Source organism: Idiotropiscis lumnitzeri, chromosome 16 (assembly GCF_059441095.1).
Source record: "Idiotropiscis lumnitzeri isolate Australia: NSW breed Sydney's pygmy pipehorse chromosome 16, RoL_Ilum_1.0, whole genome shotgun sequence".
Classification (NCBI taxonomy): Eukaryota; Metazoa; Chordata; class Actinopteri; order Syngnathiformes; family Syngnathidae; genus Idiotropiscis; species Idiotropiscis lumnitzeri.
The window spans coordinates 3496227-3514467 of NC_142406.1; the positions used below are offsets into that span (position 1 = coordinate 3496227).

The 18241-nt window shown below is 40.2% G+C and overlaps 1 protein-coding gene across 3 annotated transcripts in view; it reads left to right on the plus strand.

Annotated features, from left to right (window-relative positions):
• vps50 (VPS50 EARP/GARPII complex subunit) overlaps window positions 1–18241 on the plus strand; it is a 47030-nt gene that overhangs the window by 26026 nt on the left and 2763 nt on the right. The window contains exons 16-27 of one of the 3 annotated variants that reach the window (XM_088319341.1): window positions 37–135; window positions 418–508; window positions 748–933; window positions 2348–2466; window positions 4664–4770; window positions 5494–5615; window positions 7504–7581; window positions 8032–8112; window positions 14255–14403; window positions 14578–14674; window positions 15462–15620; window positions 17404–17525. In XM_088319341.1, the coding sequence (XP_088175467.1) occupies window positions 37–135; window positions 418–508; window positions 748–933; window positions 2348–2466; window positions 4664–4770; window positions 5494–5615; window positions 7504–7581; window positions 8032–8112; window positions 14255–14403; window positions 14578–14674; window positions 15462–15620; window positions 17404–17525 (1410 nt within the window). The remainder of the gene's footprint in view (window positions 1–36; window positions 136–417; window positions 509–747; window positions 934–2347; window positions 2467–4663; window positions 4771–5493; window positions 5616–7503; window positions 7582–8031; window positions 8113–14254; window positions 14404–14577; window positions 14675–15461; window positions 15621–17403; window positions 17526–18241) is intronic. The other 2 variants (XM_088319343.1, XM_088319344.1) reach the window with 2 other exon arrangements.

Genomic DNA, 18241 nt, shown 5'->3' on the forward strand with positions numbered 1-18241 from the left:
TGTCATCAGTCCCGAACTCTCTGCCTTGTCTCCTAGGCTGATGCAGGTTGGTGAGGAGTTCTGTCGCAGTAAGTCGGAGGTCTTGCAAGAGTCCATTAAACGCCAGAGTGTCAACTATTTTAAAAACTATCACAGGTGGGATAATTGTTACTGTCCATCTATGACAAACGTTGTTGTTGCTCGCAGTGTTGTGACTGGACTACGCTGGACTTTGTTTTTCCACCTTTGACCCATTTGCTTTCTCTTTCTGCATGGCCTTCAAAGTGCATTGTGAAGTGCTTTGAGATAATTGAAAAATTGATGAATTGAATAACTTTTTTTTTTTTCATTTGTGCCCCAGTCTGGTTATCATTTTGACTGTAAAGGCTGTTAAAACGTTTTGAAAAGCTGCGACTCATTTCTTTTTCAATTTCTTAGGGCACGGCTGGAAGAGCTGCGTATGTTTCTCGAGAACGAAACATGGGAACTTTGCCCCGTCAAATCCAACTTCAATATCTCACAGCTGCATGTGAGTTTAACTCTTTCCTTGTCAACTGTTGCACACTTTGTGTACTGCTCTCATCTTAAGATCAATTTCTTAAATAGAAACACTTTTAGATGCACAGTACATTTATAGGCCAGATGTTTTATTAAAAAAAAAAAGTAAGACTTGCACTGCCTGCTCTCAGAATAGTAAAGTGAGTTTCTCATTTTTACGGACTTTCCTCAATGCTCCAATTCTTTTTTTTTTTTTTTTTTTTTAACCAGGAGTTTAAGTTCATGGACCAGTGTCGCTCCCCTCCACTTTCCCCAAGCAGACCAGGTGCATCCTCTGCCATCCCAATCCAAGCGGATCTGTCTCTCTTCCAGCAATACCTGCAAGATGGAAACCCTTTTGAGATGCACATTGAGGAGAATGAGGAAGAGACAGATGATGTGCTGGCATCTAATGGAGTGAGTGCCAAAAGGGTTGAAAGGGTTCTTTCTACGCCTCTGAAAATAACATCCTCAATGATAGAATAATTAGTTACAATCATATACTTTATTTACTGTACATATGTCAAATTATTGCTCATTATTCATTTTGTACACTATACTGTATATCGACATTTGTCTTGTGTTGACACTTTACAGCGTCTGCCCTCTGATTGACTCAAGTCAACATCAGTGAGATGAATATGACTAATTAATGAGGCTACCTGTCAAGATACACCACTGTGTTTATAAAAAGACAAGTTGATTAATTGTCACACAATCACCGTGGGGGTTTGCATCAGCCACCATCCGCCCATTGAAATTTTAAGTGACATGCGTGTTTATATTCTGTATACGGACAAAGCGTTTATGCTTTAAGCGTAAAGGAACTCGGAGATAGAATTCAAGTGAACTTCATCGTCGTCCGTTTCATTCTAGGTGTTCGCCTACATTGTCATGCTGACTGCATGATTTTGATGAGGACACCGACGACACTTTATCACGATATTGACCCATAAGTGATGAAGGGACAGAGCAGTTGTCCTTCAGTGTACAACACATTCAAACTGACAGCTCCGCTAAAGAGCCAGGCACACGAGTGGAGTGATTGGTTCCTTGTTCATTCTCTCTCAGCCCGAGAAGTGTTGGCCTTCTGTGTTTGCACCCATACATCACACTAATGGCGGCACACAGGTCCAGCGTGCACAATTTTCTACCGTCTCTTTAAAAGACAAAAAAAAAAAACATTCAGTTGTTCTGTCAAGGTCTATTTGTGAATGATACGCCATTTCTCTTTCTATTACACTGGTTATTTTTTATTGGCTATATTATCCTTTTCAAGCCATATTGCCTTATCGAATGTGTCAGGCTTTCAAAGCCCAAGCGTTCCTGGCGCTTAAGCCTGTAATACTCGAGCAGTTGTGATGCCTGAGCTCACCATTAAGGAGGACAAAAAAAAAAATATATCTATATATATATATATGTATATATATATATATATATATCTCTCTCTCTATATATATATATCTATATCTATATCTATATATATATCTATATATATATCTATATATATATCTATATATATATATGTATATATTATATATTATATAATTATTTCTTGGAAGCAGTGACCAAATTCTTCTCTGTCAAATGAATAGAACTTTTTCACGTTTGTGGTTGTGTTATATTGTGTATTTATCCTTTTCACTACCCGGAAGAGAAAACCCAGAAAATTTCCATTTCCACCGAGTTACATGCAATATGGTCGTCTATATCAATGTGATTCGACTTTCCAAGTCTTCCAAGTGTTATTCCTTCAGAGCTCCTCAACAGAAGGTTCTCCTTGTGTACTGATCTTTCGCTTTTGTGTCACATTCTTTTTACGCTTTTAAAGTACGAGTCTGACGAGCTGGAGAAGAGCGCTTATCAGGATTACGACAGCGACAGTGACGTCCCCGAGGAGCTCAAGCAGGACTACGTTGACGAGCAGACGGGAGATGTTCCCCTGAAGAGGTCAGTCGCGCCGTTTCATGCTGTGCGCTGACACAAGGGGACTTTCATAATAAGTTCATGTGTCTGTCATTTCTGCTACCAGGTATTTGACATTTACTTACACTCTAAAAAAATAGAATGATCAAGCTCACCTGTAATGAGGATAAGTGGAATAGAAAATGGATGATTATGTTGTGACTTCAAGTCGACAAAACACCCACTCCTTTTTTTTTTTTTTTTTTTTTACATGCTGCATATGCAGAATTTGACCTCACCTCCTCTTAACCCTGCTCTGTCGGCAGAAAGCTTACCATGAAAAGAAAAATCCTCGTTGGTGATTATGGACCAATTACTGTCGTTGCTATAAGGCCTACCAAGATCCGTCGACTAGTCACGACGCCGTCGATGACCAAATCCGTCAACGGCTAATTTTATGATCATTGTGCATCAAGCTAAAGAATTGGACGATTGCTGATTTGATTCTAGAGCAATATCAATCCAAGCAATATATTATATACGTATATATTATAAGCTTTGATGGCATACTTACGAAATCAGCTCTTGTATTGGACCCTTATAATGCAAATGTATATCACAATCGGCTCATTGAGTTTCGATTAGGGCTGGGCGATAAACCGAAAATTTACCGTTACCGAAATTTATTGCAATGACCGAAATCATTTTGCCCATGTCGGTAAATTCGGTGTTAAAAAAAAAAGAAAAGCCTTTTCTGTCTGCGGCAGTGTTCATGCCCCTTTAAGACCGCAACAGCGCTTCTAGTTACGTGACTCTACCAGTCTGCTCGAGAAAGAAAACAGACGTCGCTGTCGTAGCTGGGATTCAAATCCAGAAGCTTTTTCACCACCCACAACACAACCATGCTGTGCTGAAAGTTCAAAGTGAGAAGCAAGGTTCGACAAGTAACAACAGCTCATAACGGAGGCGACACCATACGAGAGAACGTCCCAGAGGTGGACGTGATAGCCTAGCACAGAGCTAAAGATAGAGCTCCTCTAGTTACAGTGGCGCGCACAGGATTTAAACGCTTCACGAAAGCCGTGTTTCCAGATATGGACTACATCGGGCCGGGAGTTTAGACATGTCAAGCATTTTGTATCTACATCCGACTTGTGGTCGGGTCGCAACATGGATCCCTGTTTGAGCCTGACTGTGCATTACATAGATGACAAGTGGCGACCGCGCGCACCAGAGTACTCGAGACGGCACATTTCCCCCGATGCTGCACACTTATTACTTTATTTGGCTTGCATTGACATTTTCTTTCATTTTACTTAGCATTTTTTTTATTTGGCTTTTTTTACATCATGCGAGCATCTTGGCGCAATCTATTTGCAGAAAAAGATTTTGCAAGAGGGACCCTTTTTCTTTGTGACATTGTTCAAGTCATGCAAAGCAAGCTATTTGGAATGTTTATTCAAATGATTTTTGTACTTTTATTTTTCATTGAAAGTAATGTGTACCAGTTGGTCAATAAAAAACATTTATGTTGATTTTAGTCCACGGGGGAAATTTATCGTGCATTTATCGTTATCGAGGTAAAATTGCTCAATTTCTCGCGATATTGATTTGAGGTCATATCGCCCAGCCCTAGTTTCGATCCATTTTTGTTTTGATGTAAAAGTTGAATTACATGGCATTTAAACAGACTTACATTGCGCAATACTATTACTTATTCAGGAGCTTGTCAGTTCAGAGGCATTGTTATGGTATGTTAAATTGAAAATGTCCTGTCAGGAAACGCAAACTCCTTTATTAATTGCACCATTATGAATGTGCTCGGAGTTGAACCTCATTCTTTCACAGGCCCGGGCGCTCGCCGTCACTTAACCCCGCCCAGTTTCCGTTGTGTGTATTGGCCTAAAGCCCCTAAAATGCTAATATTCCGTTATTTGAAGCAGGAATAGCTAATGGTTCATTATGAACCGGGGCGTGTGGTCACGGCCAGTAATTAAATGCCCTTTTGTAATGATTGCTGGTTAATGTAGCTCAATGATGAGTGTCAGGGGTCCAGTTCCTCATGCTCACCAGTTCAGAGAGCTCAGCCTCGGGGTCTTTCTGTCTTTCCGGCATTGTGTAATGGGTTCTGATGGATCAATTAGAACAATTTCTAACCTCATTGAGGTTGGTGTCCTGCTCTTTTGCAAATAATTAATAATATTTGCTCTTTTGTCATGACACGTCTTCCTTTCTGTAACAGTGTGTCTCACGAGACTATACGAAGCAAGAAGAGGTCAGATTACAACTTGAATAAGACCAATGTCCCAATTCTTACCAACACAACTCTCAATGTCATCCGACTTGTCGGTGAGTGCCTTTTCTGCACCCAGTACACATACTATGCTTGGCATGCTCTTGGGAGCGGGAGTGTGGACAGATCTATTTCGGTACTTTGCGCTTCTCTGGCCAGCCGCATTGCCACTAATGAAGTCTTTGGCACATGAGCGCCTTGCGCTTTCTTGCGGCTTGTGTGACTCAGAAGCATCAACAATGGTTAACCTTTGCCCTGAGCTCTGCCCCTGCACTTCTAAAGAGCTCCTTAGATGTCCGGGTGACATGACTAAGTACAATATGCAAATGTAATGTGATCCAGCGACGGCTCTCATGGTTCAAACGGGAAATCATTTTTTGTAATTTCACACTTTTAATCTCCTGCAAATTTGATTGAATAACAGGAACTTTTCATTTATGAGAGACTGTCTTGGCTATTTGATACTGGGATATAATATTTGGTTTAAAGTATTGGGACACTGCGGGAAATGGGTACAGCATTCATAGTATTAATATTTTCTCTTTTCCTACAATATTTTGGATTATGTAATATTTTTACACAAGAAATTGCTTTGTAGTTTTTCCTCACAAGGTTCCCTCAAAGCTAAAAAAATCATTCTTGGTGACCTGAAGCTTTAGGATGCAAAAAAGATGACTCCCTGTTTGATGATCTCCATCATCGTAATATCAACAATGCAAAAGGAAATCAAGACTCAGCCACTTTCTAATTGCTGATGCTTTTGTCTGTCGTCCTGTCAGGGAAATACATGCAGATGATGAGCATTCTGAAGCCGATTGCCTTTGATGTCATCCACTGTGTGTCGCAGCTCTTTGACTACTACCTCTATGCTGTTTATGCCTTCTTTGGACGAAATGACATGGTACGCTATTACAGTGACTCCTTTTTTTCCGGCAGTTCTCAGTGGTAGGGGACATGCACAGAGAGCCCCGCTGCGTGAATTGAATATTCTGCACCACTGACTGAGATTTTGACAGTGTAACCTGAAGGCTTTCCTTCATTTTGACAGATTATTTTGCCATAACAGCAAGAGTAGCCCCGTTTGGGAGTTGAATGCTTGCAGGAGAGAGAAAATTCCCTGGTCAGTCTTGTAGATTTATGATCTCACGAGTGAATTATTCCCTTATTCCAAAACTCTCTCTCGCTCTGAAATGAAGCTGGTGACTCCGGTCTGCATTTTGGCTCGGAGCACAGGTTCGACAAAATTCAAATGGCCTCAGCACAAACACATTCACCCCGGCGTGATTATATTTGACTTCATGTATGTTGTTGTCCGCAGGTTTGCGTGTGAATGGTTGTGTGTCTTTATATGTTCTTGACTCCACCTGCCCGTGACCCTGAAAAGGATATGCAGAAAAAAAAAATGGATGTAGGTTTTATGTTCATTATCTCTGCGTAAATTCCATCGGAATGATAGTTTGCAGTCATTTTATTTGCCGTCACCCTTGAGCGAAAATGTAATGGTAGCAAGAGGAAAATGAAAATTCCATCCTGTTGAGTTGAAAAAGATGAAGAGGATGAACGCTCCACAGGGGCTGCTCTAAATACAAATTATTAACACTTGTATGCTTATTAAAAGAAGCTAACATGCTAGTCGCACCTTCAAACTTCTTTGTCATTCTTCCGCCCATTGCAACACATGATTTGTTATTTGCCATTTTGGATTTCATGAACCATCCCATTTCCTTAATGGTCTCACTTCGAGAGGCACCTACAGTAAAATGCTAATCACGCCATGAATCTTTAAAAAGCCCTTATGCGATGCACATATGCTGCTATTTTGACCCAGGAATTACTTTCTTTTTTTTTTTTTTTTTTTTGCTCTGCCGTAACCAAGATGGATCTGTTTGACTTCTCCGGTTGAAGAGTCAAGGTTGATTAATATTCAGAAGGGTAAATACCTCATTATGTGTTTATATTGGCTCGGAGAAACTGCTGGACTACGTCTGTCACACATATGCGAAAGATGCATTATTTTCCCAGCACTGACTTCATAAATAATCAGGCGTTCATCTGTTTGGACTTAGTGGAAAGAAAGTTTTGGCCTCCACATTTCAGATTTGGATGAGTCACTGAAATATCTCCTTTGGAGAGAGACAAACTAGAGATTAAACAGAGGGGATGAGCATGCATGGATGTGTAGTGTGCAGATAGCGATGGCGAATATGAACTGAATCTGACGATGTTGCCACTTCAGAATGAAGACTTCAGAATTTGACCGATTCCTTCATACATCTATTTGTCATTTATTTCTAATCATTGATTAAATTGTGAAATCAAATTTTTCCTATAAAAATAATAAATGATGTCAAATGACAGCTTCTAAAAAAAATGGAAATATTTTATGGTAATTGTTGAAGTGAGACAAAAACGTTTTCCGGAATATTTTTGGGCTCATTAACTACTTAAACGGGGCTGACAATGTACATCAAAAGCTTCAAAAGTTTTTTTTTTTTTTTTTTTAAAACTAGCTAAACTGAACCGACTATGCCTTAGTATTCTCCATCATCCATCCAAGTTTTGTGCTCGATTTGAATCATTACGTAACTTCACATAGTTGGCTAACTGTCTTTTTCTTTTTTTTTTGTGACTGTCACTTCTAAGGCACATCAAAATTTAAATTCCTCTATTTAATTGCCTTTGGAGTGAATTCACTTTTTTTTTTGTTTTTGTTGTTCTGACTTCATCCTCAATGTTTTAACGTTACTTGTCTCTTTTTTCCGTTTCTGTGGTCCCCATGTCATCTATAGCCTGTCCCAAGCCCATCTTTGCCAACTCATGGTGGCAGAGAGTCGGGTACGGTCCGAATGGTGGGCCCTGCTTGTTTGGTAAGAGTAGAATGAGCCCTGCCTTGCGAATCCGTGCCCTAGTTAGTACTTGTGTGGTGATTGGAAGTTGTGTGTGATCTGCTTCCTCAACTGACACCTTGTGCATCCTGAAAGTAACTTCAGAGGCGTTTGACTTTTTTTTTTTTTTTTTTTTTTTTTGTAGTGCTTCCAGTCTCTCCACCCTCTTCTGTTTACCTCCATCATCTGCAATAGTTGGTGTGAATCTTTTATTTCAATGTGTGCTCCTTTTTAGTTCCCCCTGCCCCTGTTGAAGTAGGGTCAGCTTGACACCCAAACTAAAGATTCTCCCTTCTCGGACAACATGAGATGAGCGCAGATGTGTACGCGTGTGGCATGCCTTCACACTTTCCTGAAGTGTGTGCTCTCATACAGCAAGGTGTTGCTGACACTAACATTGTGCGATTGTATGTGCGTGTGTGTATTTCACAGTATGAATCATCGGGTCTGGGCCTTATCAGCAGCAGACTGCGAACCACATTGAACCGGATCCAGGAGAGCCTCATTGACATGGTACGACTGCAGCACACAGTCTCCTCACTCTCGTGCTTCCTCTTTCTCCTTTACAATTGCTCATTACCTCATTGCCGGGCTCATTTTCTGACACAAGCATGCTCCCTCCTCTACGGCCTCTCCATTTCTCTCCTTTTAATGCTTTTTTTCCCCCCTCTATTCTCGCTCACCAGCCTGGCCATATGCGTGGCCTTATTGCCGAGAGAGCCCGCAGCTTATGCTGCCACCAAATACATTATGGGTCGTCATTATGTGGCCAGTGGTCACACGCCCGCATAGCTCCCTCTCTCTAAGTGACCAGAGCTGGCCGGATTCGTACGTGTTGTTCCATTAGGGCCTTCAATGATGACAATTAGTCTGGTGCTGGCCATGCTCTCATGATACCATAGCTTTTTTTTTTTTTCCCCCTGCAGTCTGGCTCGTCTGATCCGTGATGATCCCAATGTCTTTTTCACTTCTGCTTTTCAGTTGTCTCCATTTTCCGGGTTTTAATCTGGGCTGGAGCTGCATTACTCCTGAAGTTTGTTTTTTGTTTCCCCACAGGAAAAAAGGAACTTTTGATAGCTTGAAGTTTGTGCAAATTATCTTCACTTTGTTGTCAATATATTATGGAAAATATTCAAAACTCGAATTACCTTTTTTAACTCATTCACTGCCATTTTGGCTTCTATACCCGTCAATGGCAGTGAATGAGTTAAGTGTGTGTGTGGAGGTGCCGTTCATCGCCTTTTGTGAATCTATGGGAGCATGTTTTATTATTTGAAATATAATTAGCATATATATATTATGTTAAAAAAAATTGGAAATGTACAAAGCTCCTGTGTTAGAACTTTTTAATCATAGGGGCTGTGCCATTTTCGAACTTGCAAGAGGCAAATAGAGGTTAAAATGCAACCTGTATAAATACAAAGATACCACAGGGAAAAAAAAAACATTTGCTTTAACCGAAGGTTCCTGCATGCATGCTGAATGATAGAATGTGACATATCCTGCAAATGCAAGCACTAAAAAAAAATAAAAAACCCAAAACATATATTTGACAGTGCAGCACAATGGCATTCTGCTGTGATAGCAACGTGGGCTTTTTCACTGCAGTGTTCACAGCTTCAGGGATGCCCTGAGGAGGAGGCTGTAAAAAAAAAAAAAAGAGAGAAAGAAAAGAAAAGTCAAAATGGCTGAAAAAAATTAAATAAGCGCTAAAACCTCAGAAAGGGGATTAAAATAACTCGGTTCAAGAATGAGAAGACGCTTTCAAATCATGGTACATAGTTATCATAATGTAAATATTTCTGAATTCCTGCTTTAATTGTTTTATGTCATATAGAGCACAGATTGTCTTTTTTTTTTAGTGCAACATAGTGACTTCACTTCCACCCAACTGCGGTTGAGTCCACAGGCGCAGTCTTGCACTTGCATGCAAATGGACACACTATGTACTCCAGAGATTGGCCAGGTTGGACCTCATTTGTAAACAGATTATAAAGTTAATTATACACTGCATTTCAATCGAGCTGTCAAATCCTTGCGGTTGTGCTCCCCTGATTTGACGTCGCAGCAGTTTGATTCTAAAGCCAGTGTGCTGGTAATGACTCCGAGTCCCACATGAGCGGTGGCAAGGTACCATCTCATTTCGTCTCAGGTACGAAGTGGCCTCACCTTAAATTGGAAGATCCGCAGGGAAAAAGAGTAAAAACGTCATCCCCTAGTCTTGTTTTCTTTTTTTTTTAAATCATGTTTGCCTTTATTGTAGCTTGTTTTTTATTTAAAGCTCACTCAAGAGAAGGGAAAAATGTTATGTCATTGTACGAGGCACATTTGCTGATTTGAATTCCATTTTCCTCAAAATAACTAGTCCTCTTCGGATTTTCGATGATATTTGGACGGGATCAGCTGCCCAGTATAAACTAATGGTGTCGTAATGATGTTTCTGGGGGAAGATTTGATGACACCACCATATCAAATTCATGGCCGAGGCCCATCTGTGTCCACGGTGTCCCTGGTTGAAAGTTCAGCTGTGACAGATGTTGAGAGCCTTTTGCTTCAGGCAGCATTTAGAGCCGTCACACACTTGGATTTTCAATGAACTACAGATTTCATATTGTCTATTGGCGGAATGGCCATCTTTTTGTTGTTCAATGCTAGACGTTAATGACTAGATGCTTTTCTAACTCCATTAGCAGATATTTTGTTATTGTGTATAATTTCATTTATGTTAACGAACAACCTAGATAAACTGAACATCCCGGCTGGGTGAGGATGTCGCTCCCCTAACATAAACATCGGTGCACACAACAATATGGAGCAAGCACATGGGAGACTGGAATGCAAATCACAGTTAAACCCTCTCCTCATAATGCAAAGTCCTTTAACACTGCACAAGGAATCCATTTGTCTTCTCTGAGTGGCAGCGTTTAAGACTCTTCACTTTAATTCCTCTGAGATGCTTTTTTTATGCAATAGTTGGTGCTTCTGTTTTGCTTTGAAAAAAAAAACGTTCTGTTTGGCACAGCAGTTTTTATTCTGTAAAGAAATAGTCAGTGAACATTATTATTGTTCTTATTATTCAGTCATATATTGTACTCTTCACCTAGTAATTGGATCGTCGCCTTTCAGCGCACATCACTGTCGAGTGTCTTTGTTGTGGCCTCCTCACTCGCTTCTAGTAAATGGTCCAAAAAGCCAGAAGGGACCAGCCTTTGACAGCGGTTATGGATCATGATTAAGCTCGACGGTACGACTGCGTTTGTCAGAATATCCAAGTATTGACACTTTTAGGCGGGTTTTGAGTGGAGTGCGTAAAGCGTGCTCACTGAAAGGTTCAGCAGTAGGTCATGTTCCTTGGCTGTGATAAGGAGACAGTTGATCCCCTTGGAGACACTTTCCGTCGCTTCAAAGTTCCCCAAATTTCCACTGGTGACTCATCACGGTTCCCATGAGAAGACCGTATTGCATGCATGAATGCACCGGAATTTAAATATTTTCGACGTTCACTCGTTAAACCTTGGTTTTATTCATTACGACAGCTGGAAGGATCAGGGTCAGCGTTAGACATCCATATGTTGAAGTCCCTTTGCAATATTGAGATATCGTCTCTTCTTGAAATAACGCTAAACCTAAGGACGCCAGTTCAACTAAACACTGTGAGGAATATTAATGTTTAACTGTTGTCTCCAAATCCCAAACAAGTCATTTTCTTCATCTGATCCCATTAATATTTGTCAGCCTCGCTGGCTCCAAGGGGCCTGTGGTTGTCAAAACAAAATAAATGAAGGCTTTCATTTAACATGTTTGATGAGAAGAAAATTTCAGGTAATTGTGTGAGAAAGAGGTGCAAAAAGATCCACTTGACAGTAATTGCCTTGCAGCCGGTCCACTTGAGCTGACCATGACTCCTCATGGGATGCACTGGAGACGACTCAGCAGTCAATCACGATAGATTGAGACCTTCACCTCAGAGGGCAGGTTTTGAAACCCTCGTTCCTGACAGCTGTGGTAAGACGTACTTTTCGTACTCCTGTTTGTAACTTTTTATTGGGAAATGGCAAACTGTGAGCGAGCGGATACCACGAAGCACTTCGAAAGTCGTCGTCTCCTCGTATTGCACATTTGTTATTTTCAAGTGAACAAATCCTGCTGCTTTATCCTTTGATCGGTTTTAAGAGAAACAACAAGCATACACTCTTATCCCATGCCTGATCTCCCTCCTCATTCAGCGCTTTACTCCTCGCTGGTTTGAAATTGATAGCGGCAAATTCTCCGTATGTATCCTTTATTTCCAATGGGAATTCAACCCTTTATTTTGAAATCATTACGCCAGGGTAGATAAGCTCCCAAGCTTTGATGGCCTCGTCTTTTACCGAGCTGGAGGTCCACATGGGAAATGTGTGCGCGCGCGCGTATGTGTTTATGTGTGTATGTGTGGCATTAATACCAACAGACAGAATCAAAACAACTTTCCTTTTTGCACGTCCACTGAATATGAATGGCCTTCAGAATATTGACGCGATATTCCGCCAAGCTCTTCCTTATTACTCACCGACAGGCTCAGGTAAAGAATTCTTTACAGAAGCTTTGAAAAGGATTTTTACGCGATTGCCGGAAAACATTTTCCGTCTTTTCAGGAGCTGCTCTGATCAAAGATGTATAAATTCATTACATATACCAGGAGAGGAAAATGTGTCTGGATGAAGGGGAAAAAAATGGATCATTCTGTTTGTTCGACAAGATAAAAGAGGTTTCTTCCTCTGAAAGTGTTTTAAATGACAGCAGACTCCAACGTAACCACAAGACATTTCTTAATTGTTGTTCTTGTCAGTAACAATCTCGTGCTACTCCTTGTTCTGATTAGATAATTACAATAATTACATCGACATCTCTGGAACAGAATACTTCATTATTAATCTTGTCTGTACAGTAATAATTCTTACCTTTTAGTTTTTTTTCCCTCCCTGTTTACATGTTTGTTTTCAACCTACTGTGCTTATTGTTTTTTTTTAGTACTTATACTCGCAAAGGAAAAATTTGGGTCAAAATTAGATTTATTCTTGTCGAAACACACAAAAAAATCATCTAATTAACTTTGTAAACACCAATTAAAATCTAGGAAAGCAAAATTTTGGTTTAAATTCCCAAAAGTTCAACCACAGGTGAATCTAATCCTCAGGAAAATTCTGAGAATGTTTCTTGTCTTCCCTGAGAAATGAAAAAAAAAAAAAATCAAATGGAGTGTATTTGTTGAGCATGCTCACACATAAAGTGGACAGATCTGAATAAATTGGCAATGTACATCTTTTATGGAAAAAAAACTAACTTGTATCTTACTTGGAATGTCATATTTTGAGCAGATGCCTAATATAAATCAAGTAAAGTTGGCATCTCTTTAAGTGATGCTCCATAAAAAAAAGATTGTATGTTTTGTGTAAGCACCACTCATAAATATAAAGGCCACATGGGATTATTTCGGTGATGTATTTCTGTTTTAATTTAGGCTTTCAAAATAAAATCTGGGCAGTTTCAACTCATAGCCGTTATTATTTATTTATTTTATTTTTTTATGTGTTCCTGAATGACTGAATATTGCACTTTCACATTTTTCTGTTTATATATATATATATATATATATATATATATATATATATATATATATATATATATATTTATTCTGTAACTACAGAGAAGAAAAAAATAAAACACATTTCAAGCCCTCAAAAGCTGCACTTGAAATTTGCCAACAACCACAAAGACGATTTCAATCGTAAATTACACAGGATTAAGAAACATTGGATTATTAATCTTTCATCTGCTGGAACATTTTATTGAAAGTAAAATTATATTTGCAAAAGTAAAGCGCAGCACATGATTTGCGTTGGTCTATAAAATGTTTAACCCTTGAAAGGACACTCATTGACATTCCACATTTCAACTCTCAACTTTTATTCTTGCGCCCAATAAAGATTGCTGGCGGTTTTAGTGTCTCATGAGTCGTGACTTTGAACACTTTAGATACTAATCTGTTTCCTGCCTGGAAATGATGTTATAAGATGTTTCTCCTGGCGGTTAAGGATAAAGTTATGTCTTAATAACTAGTAACAAGAGAGAGATTAATAGTGGATAATGGATGTTGTTTTGTCAAACACTGGCTCGCAATTAGCATTTCAGTATAATTAGAAGCCACGCTTTAATTATTTTTACACTCTTTTTGTTTGAAAACCCTTACCATGTGGACTATTAATGGCCGTCCAAAGCATTAGAGCTACAATGCCCCGGAGGGTGTTTTGTGTGAGGATGATATGGAACACCACTGATAGCAGCGGAGCTCACAGTCATTTATTAGTTGCGCGATTGCCATCGATCTCCTCGAGGCCGTTTCAGAGAAGCAAAGCGCGAAGGTTCGCACACGGCCGTGTTGCTTCACATGGACATTTTTTTTTTTTTTTTGTGTTACACTTTGAATTCATGTTTGCTTGTGAGTCTACATTTTGCAACGTTAACATTGTTGTCATATGAGTCGAATAAAAAGATAATGTTCCACAGCACAGTTTTGTGATTTATAAATATTGTATTGCAGTAACTAAAAAAGAGAGGCATTAAAAAAACCTCCTGTTTGCATGTTAACTCCTTTATTCATCTCTTTGTCTTGCAGGAGGCAGGCAGCGAAAATACAAGTCTGCACGCTCCCACGGAGGACAGGAAAGAAAAGGTGCCGAGCCCCCACCTCAGCCAAATGGTGGTCCTCACCAACAGCGACACGCTTTACGGGCTGGCTCAGAGAGTGGTCGCCACTGAATCCCTGTAAGTACCACCTCAAAATATCAAAGGTAAATGTCTACAAAAGCACTTAGCACATTAAAGACAGTCTGCTATAAACTATCATAAATATTGTCGAGTGATTTTATAAAGCAATGTTCCCGTTTGGTGGTAGATTCAACTGCATTTTATCAGCAACATTTCTGGTCTTTTTCGCAGCGTGTTTTTGGCTGAGCAGTTTGAGTCACTTCAATCCCATTTGGACACAATGATGCCAGCTGCCAAGAAGCCCTTTCTGCAGCAGTTCTATTCCCAGGTAGAACACACAAAACCTGGCAACCTTTTTGTCTAATTACGTGAAATGTTATTTGTCACTGTCGGCAGCAGACGACTCGATCCAAATCGCTAATGTAACTGTGGGACCGACAAAAGCTGCTGTTGTGATCAAATGTGACATCTTCGACATTTAAATATCTAAGCAGCGTCTTGTTACATGTAGTTAAAATTATTTATGCTGTGTTTTTGTGCCATAAGAAACAACTTGGCGATGGTTCCATTTTTAAAAACTTATCATGATGTACTTGTTGTTCTCTGTGAAGTATTCTCGAAGCACTCCTTTGAATTTTCAACGCGCACTGACTTAGACTTCTTGAGATACCTATTTCTGCCGCGGGAGCAACGGCCATGTGTAACCCATCAGTGTGTGCAATTCCTCTCAGCGTTCTGCAAAGAAAATGATCTGTCACTCAAAATTCTGCCAGCTGCTCTTTCACTGGCTCTTCCCTTTTGCAGGAACTTGACATTTGAGATGTTTAAATGATGATTGAATGCCATGTTATGATAACGTTATCGCATACATGCATACCGTTTGCCTGCATGGAGAGAAGGCCTTGCACTGGTTATATTTGGAGTTCCCAAATAGTAAATAGTCAATATAGTCATATAGTCATGATCTACTAGAATGGCATCAAAACAAAGCTTTTTTTTTTTTTTTTTTTTTGGTACCAACTGATTTAAAATATTTAGTATGATCGTATTCTACAAGATGCACAAATAAAACTTTGTGCACGTACATATTGACAATAAAGTGTTCCTTCTCAAAGACCGTCTCTACGGCCAGCGAACTGCGGAAGCCCATTTACTGGATCGTGGCAGCCAAGGCCATCGACTATGAGCAGATGTTGCTCCTGATGTCCGGCGTTAAATGGGACATTAAAGAGATCATGTCCCAGCATAACATCTACGTGGACGTGCTCTTAAAGGTAATGCTCCTCCTGGAATGCGCATGTGGGTGTTGTGACCTTGGTTTGTTTAACATTCAGCCGGAATGTGCCATACTACTTGATTTCTAAATCGTTTGGCGTGAACATTGTGCTGCATGGCATTCCTCTAAAATTTTAGACATTTTGGGTCAGTCTCTGAAGTGAATGCAATCCACTAAATATGCACCTCTATGCATGCTCATCATATATTTTGCATGGGTAGGGGGCCGAGGGGTTAAACGGAGAGGTCAGGAAAGGTTAGCGGTGTGTGCAATTGTGAACAGGACCCACATTCCTGTTAAGGAATGTGTCAAATCACATATCTGCCAAAGAGTCCTTCGATTATGTATTTATGAATGGAGTCATGCATAATAAAAAGTATTCAACTCAGTAGCAAAAGTATTTTGTCCTGAAAAAGAAGTTCAACTCACCTCTTGAATTCTTCCATGGCTCACAGATCTTTGTCTGTCTCTGGCGCTGCTGCGCTTAAGCCTCACTTATTTAGTTCATGAGCTAAATTGCAATCCCCGAGTCACTGGCCGGGATTAAATCCTTACGGTGTCAAAAATTGTCCACTTGAGGGAGTGACATGGTGCATATTACAACTGGCATGTACCTTTCCCCGTCGGGCGCTAATAACCCATTCTAACAACTTGTCAGATACACATAATGCAAGTGCATTGTGCCGTGTGCATTGATTGAAACGAGCGTGCCACCATTTTTTTTTTTTTGTCATACTGCACGCAGCGAGATATTTTATTCATGAATTCAGGTTTATCACCGGCATTCAACAATGACATTGATTTGCATATAAAGTGGCATGGAGATGCCGTAGCCTCCAAATGACTTCATTGAGAAAATGCTGAAGTAAGAAACTATTGTGGGGGTATTTAAAACAGAATAACATTTTATTCTAAGATACCAAATTAAAAACATTTGTGTGTGCCAGCTATCGAGGTTCTCAACTCTCGCCTGTGTGCGTTTTCTCCAAGCGCTGTGGCTTAAATGAAGACTCTAAATTGTCCTTAGGTGTGAACGTCAACCCAACGCTTGTCTATACATGCCGTGTGGTTGACTGGCGACCAGCATTTTAAATTAAAGGTCAAACATCCTCAACAACCAAGAAAAATCCCCTTACCTCGATTCAACTTTTGTGGATTCCCATGACGTGAATGACAGAAAATCTACATACCCGTGCTTTCATATTGCGCTGCATAGCCTTAAAAAGAAGTGACTAGCGACTGCCAGATGTATGTATGAATATATAAATAAATGGATGAGGATGTGCGCACAGTGAGCGGACAGCAGGGGTTCTTTCTTGCAACGGAACACATTATTCTGCCGTAAATGTTGTAATATTTGTAGATGCTGATGTGCACCCAACTGCTTTTTCATAAAACTGGTTTAGTTGTGCGAATACGGGTAAATATTCCAGTCACGCCGTAAGCTGCACACTCTGGAGAAAAAAAAAAAAATATGTATGCCTTATTTGAACTGCATTGTTATACTGCTATGTGTTACCAAGTGCAGAAAATAGCAAAAATCGATGAAAAATGATGCCACAAGATGGCGGCAAAGCACAGCTTTTGCCAAAATGAAGCTCCTCAACTCACTTCAATAAAATTCCTTGGAATCAAGGTGCCACAAGATGGCGTCAAAGCACCACGTTTGTCTAGAAGAATGTTCGGTTCTCAATATGATAATGCAAAAGGAGCATCCATTACAATGTTTTGTCTGTCGGCTTATGCTGATGTCATTTTTTTTCCTTTTACTGGCACGAAAGGAGTTTGAGATGTTCAACCAACGACTTGGTGACGTCTCCAGACATGTGCGCATCCCACTGCCTGTGTCCAATGTCCTGTGGGAGCACTGCATCCGCTTGGCCAACAGGACTCTTGTAGAGGGGTAAGACGGTCGTTTTGTTTGTATCATCGCAATAAATAGTTGCAGTGTTTTTTTTGGTTTTTTTTTAACTCCCGTCAGTCAAGTGTTTCTGCTCTTATGTACTGTGTCGTAGTGTATAGCAGACCACATTTTTCAATGCATATACCTTTCACAAATTAAATAAATAAAATAATTAAGGGGCCACTCCGACTGCATTTGCGGTCCGCTTTTTGGCCCGAGGGCCACCAGTTGCCTCATATTATCCATACCTGTAAGCTATTCCAAGAAAGCCTACACGTACGACAAAAGAGAATGCAACATTTACATATTTTGACATCCACATAAATCCAACAATCCTCCCAAAGATGAGACTGTCATGCACCGAGAAGCGCAAGCGCGTACAGTATACGTCCAACCCACACAAGAGTGGTGCGTTCCTTTGAGATTACCCTTTCACAAAACAACTCTGCATTCATCTCGTCTCCCTTGCTTTGCTCGGCTGCCGTCTCTTCCAGACTCATTTGGGAATTGCATGACAGGGGCCACTCGCGCGAACTGTAAAATGCTCTTGACACATCCCTTTGCAATGCATTTTATCACTTTTTTGCTTGTAAGCACCAGATACGGCTTTTGATAGGTGACAGGAAGGGTCTGTGTGTGATTTTTTTTTTTTTTTTCCCCACTACCACTACCTGCGTTCTTGTGGTTAAGTGGACGTGTGGAGTGTCCTTTTTACA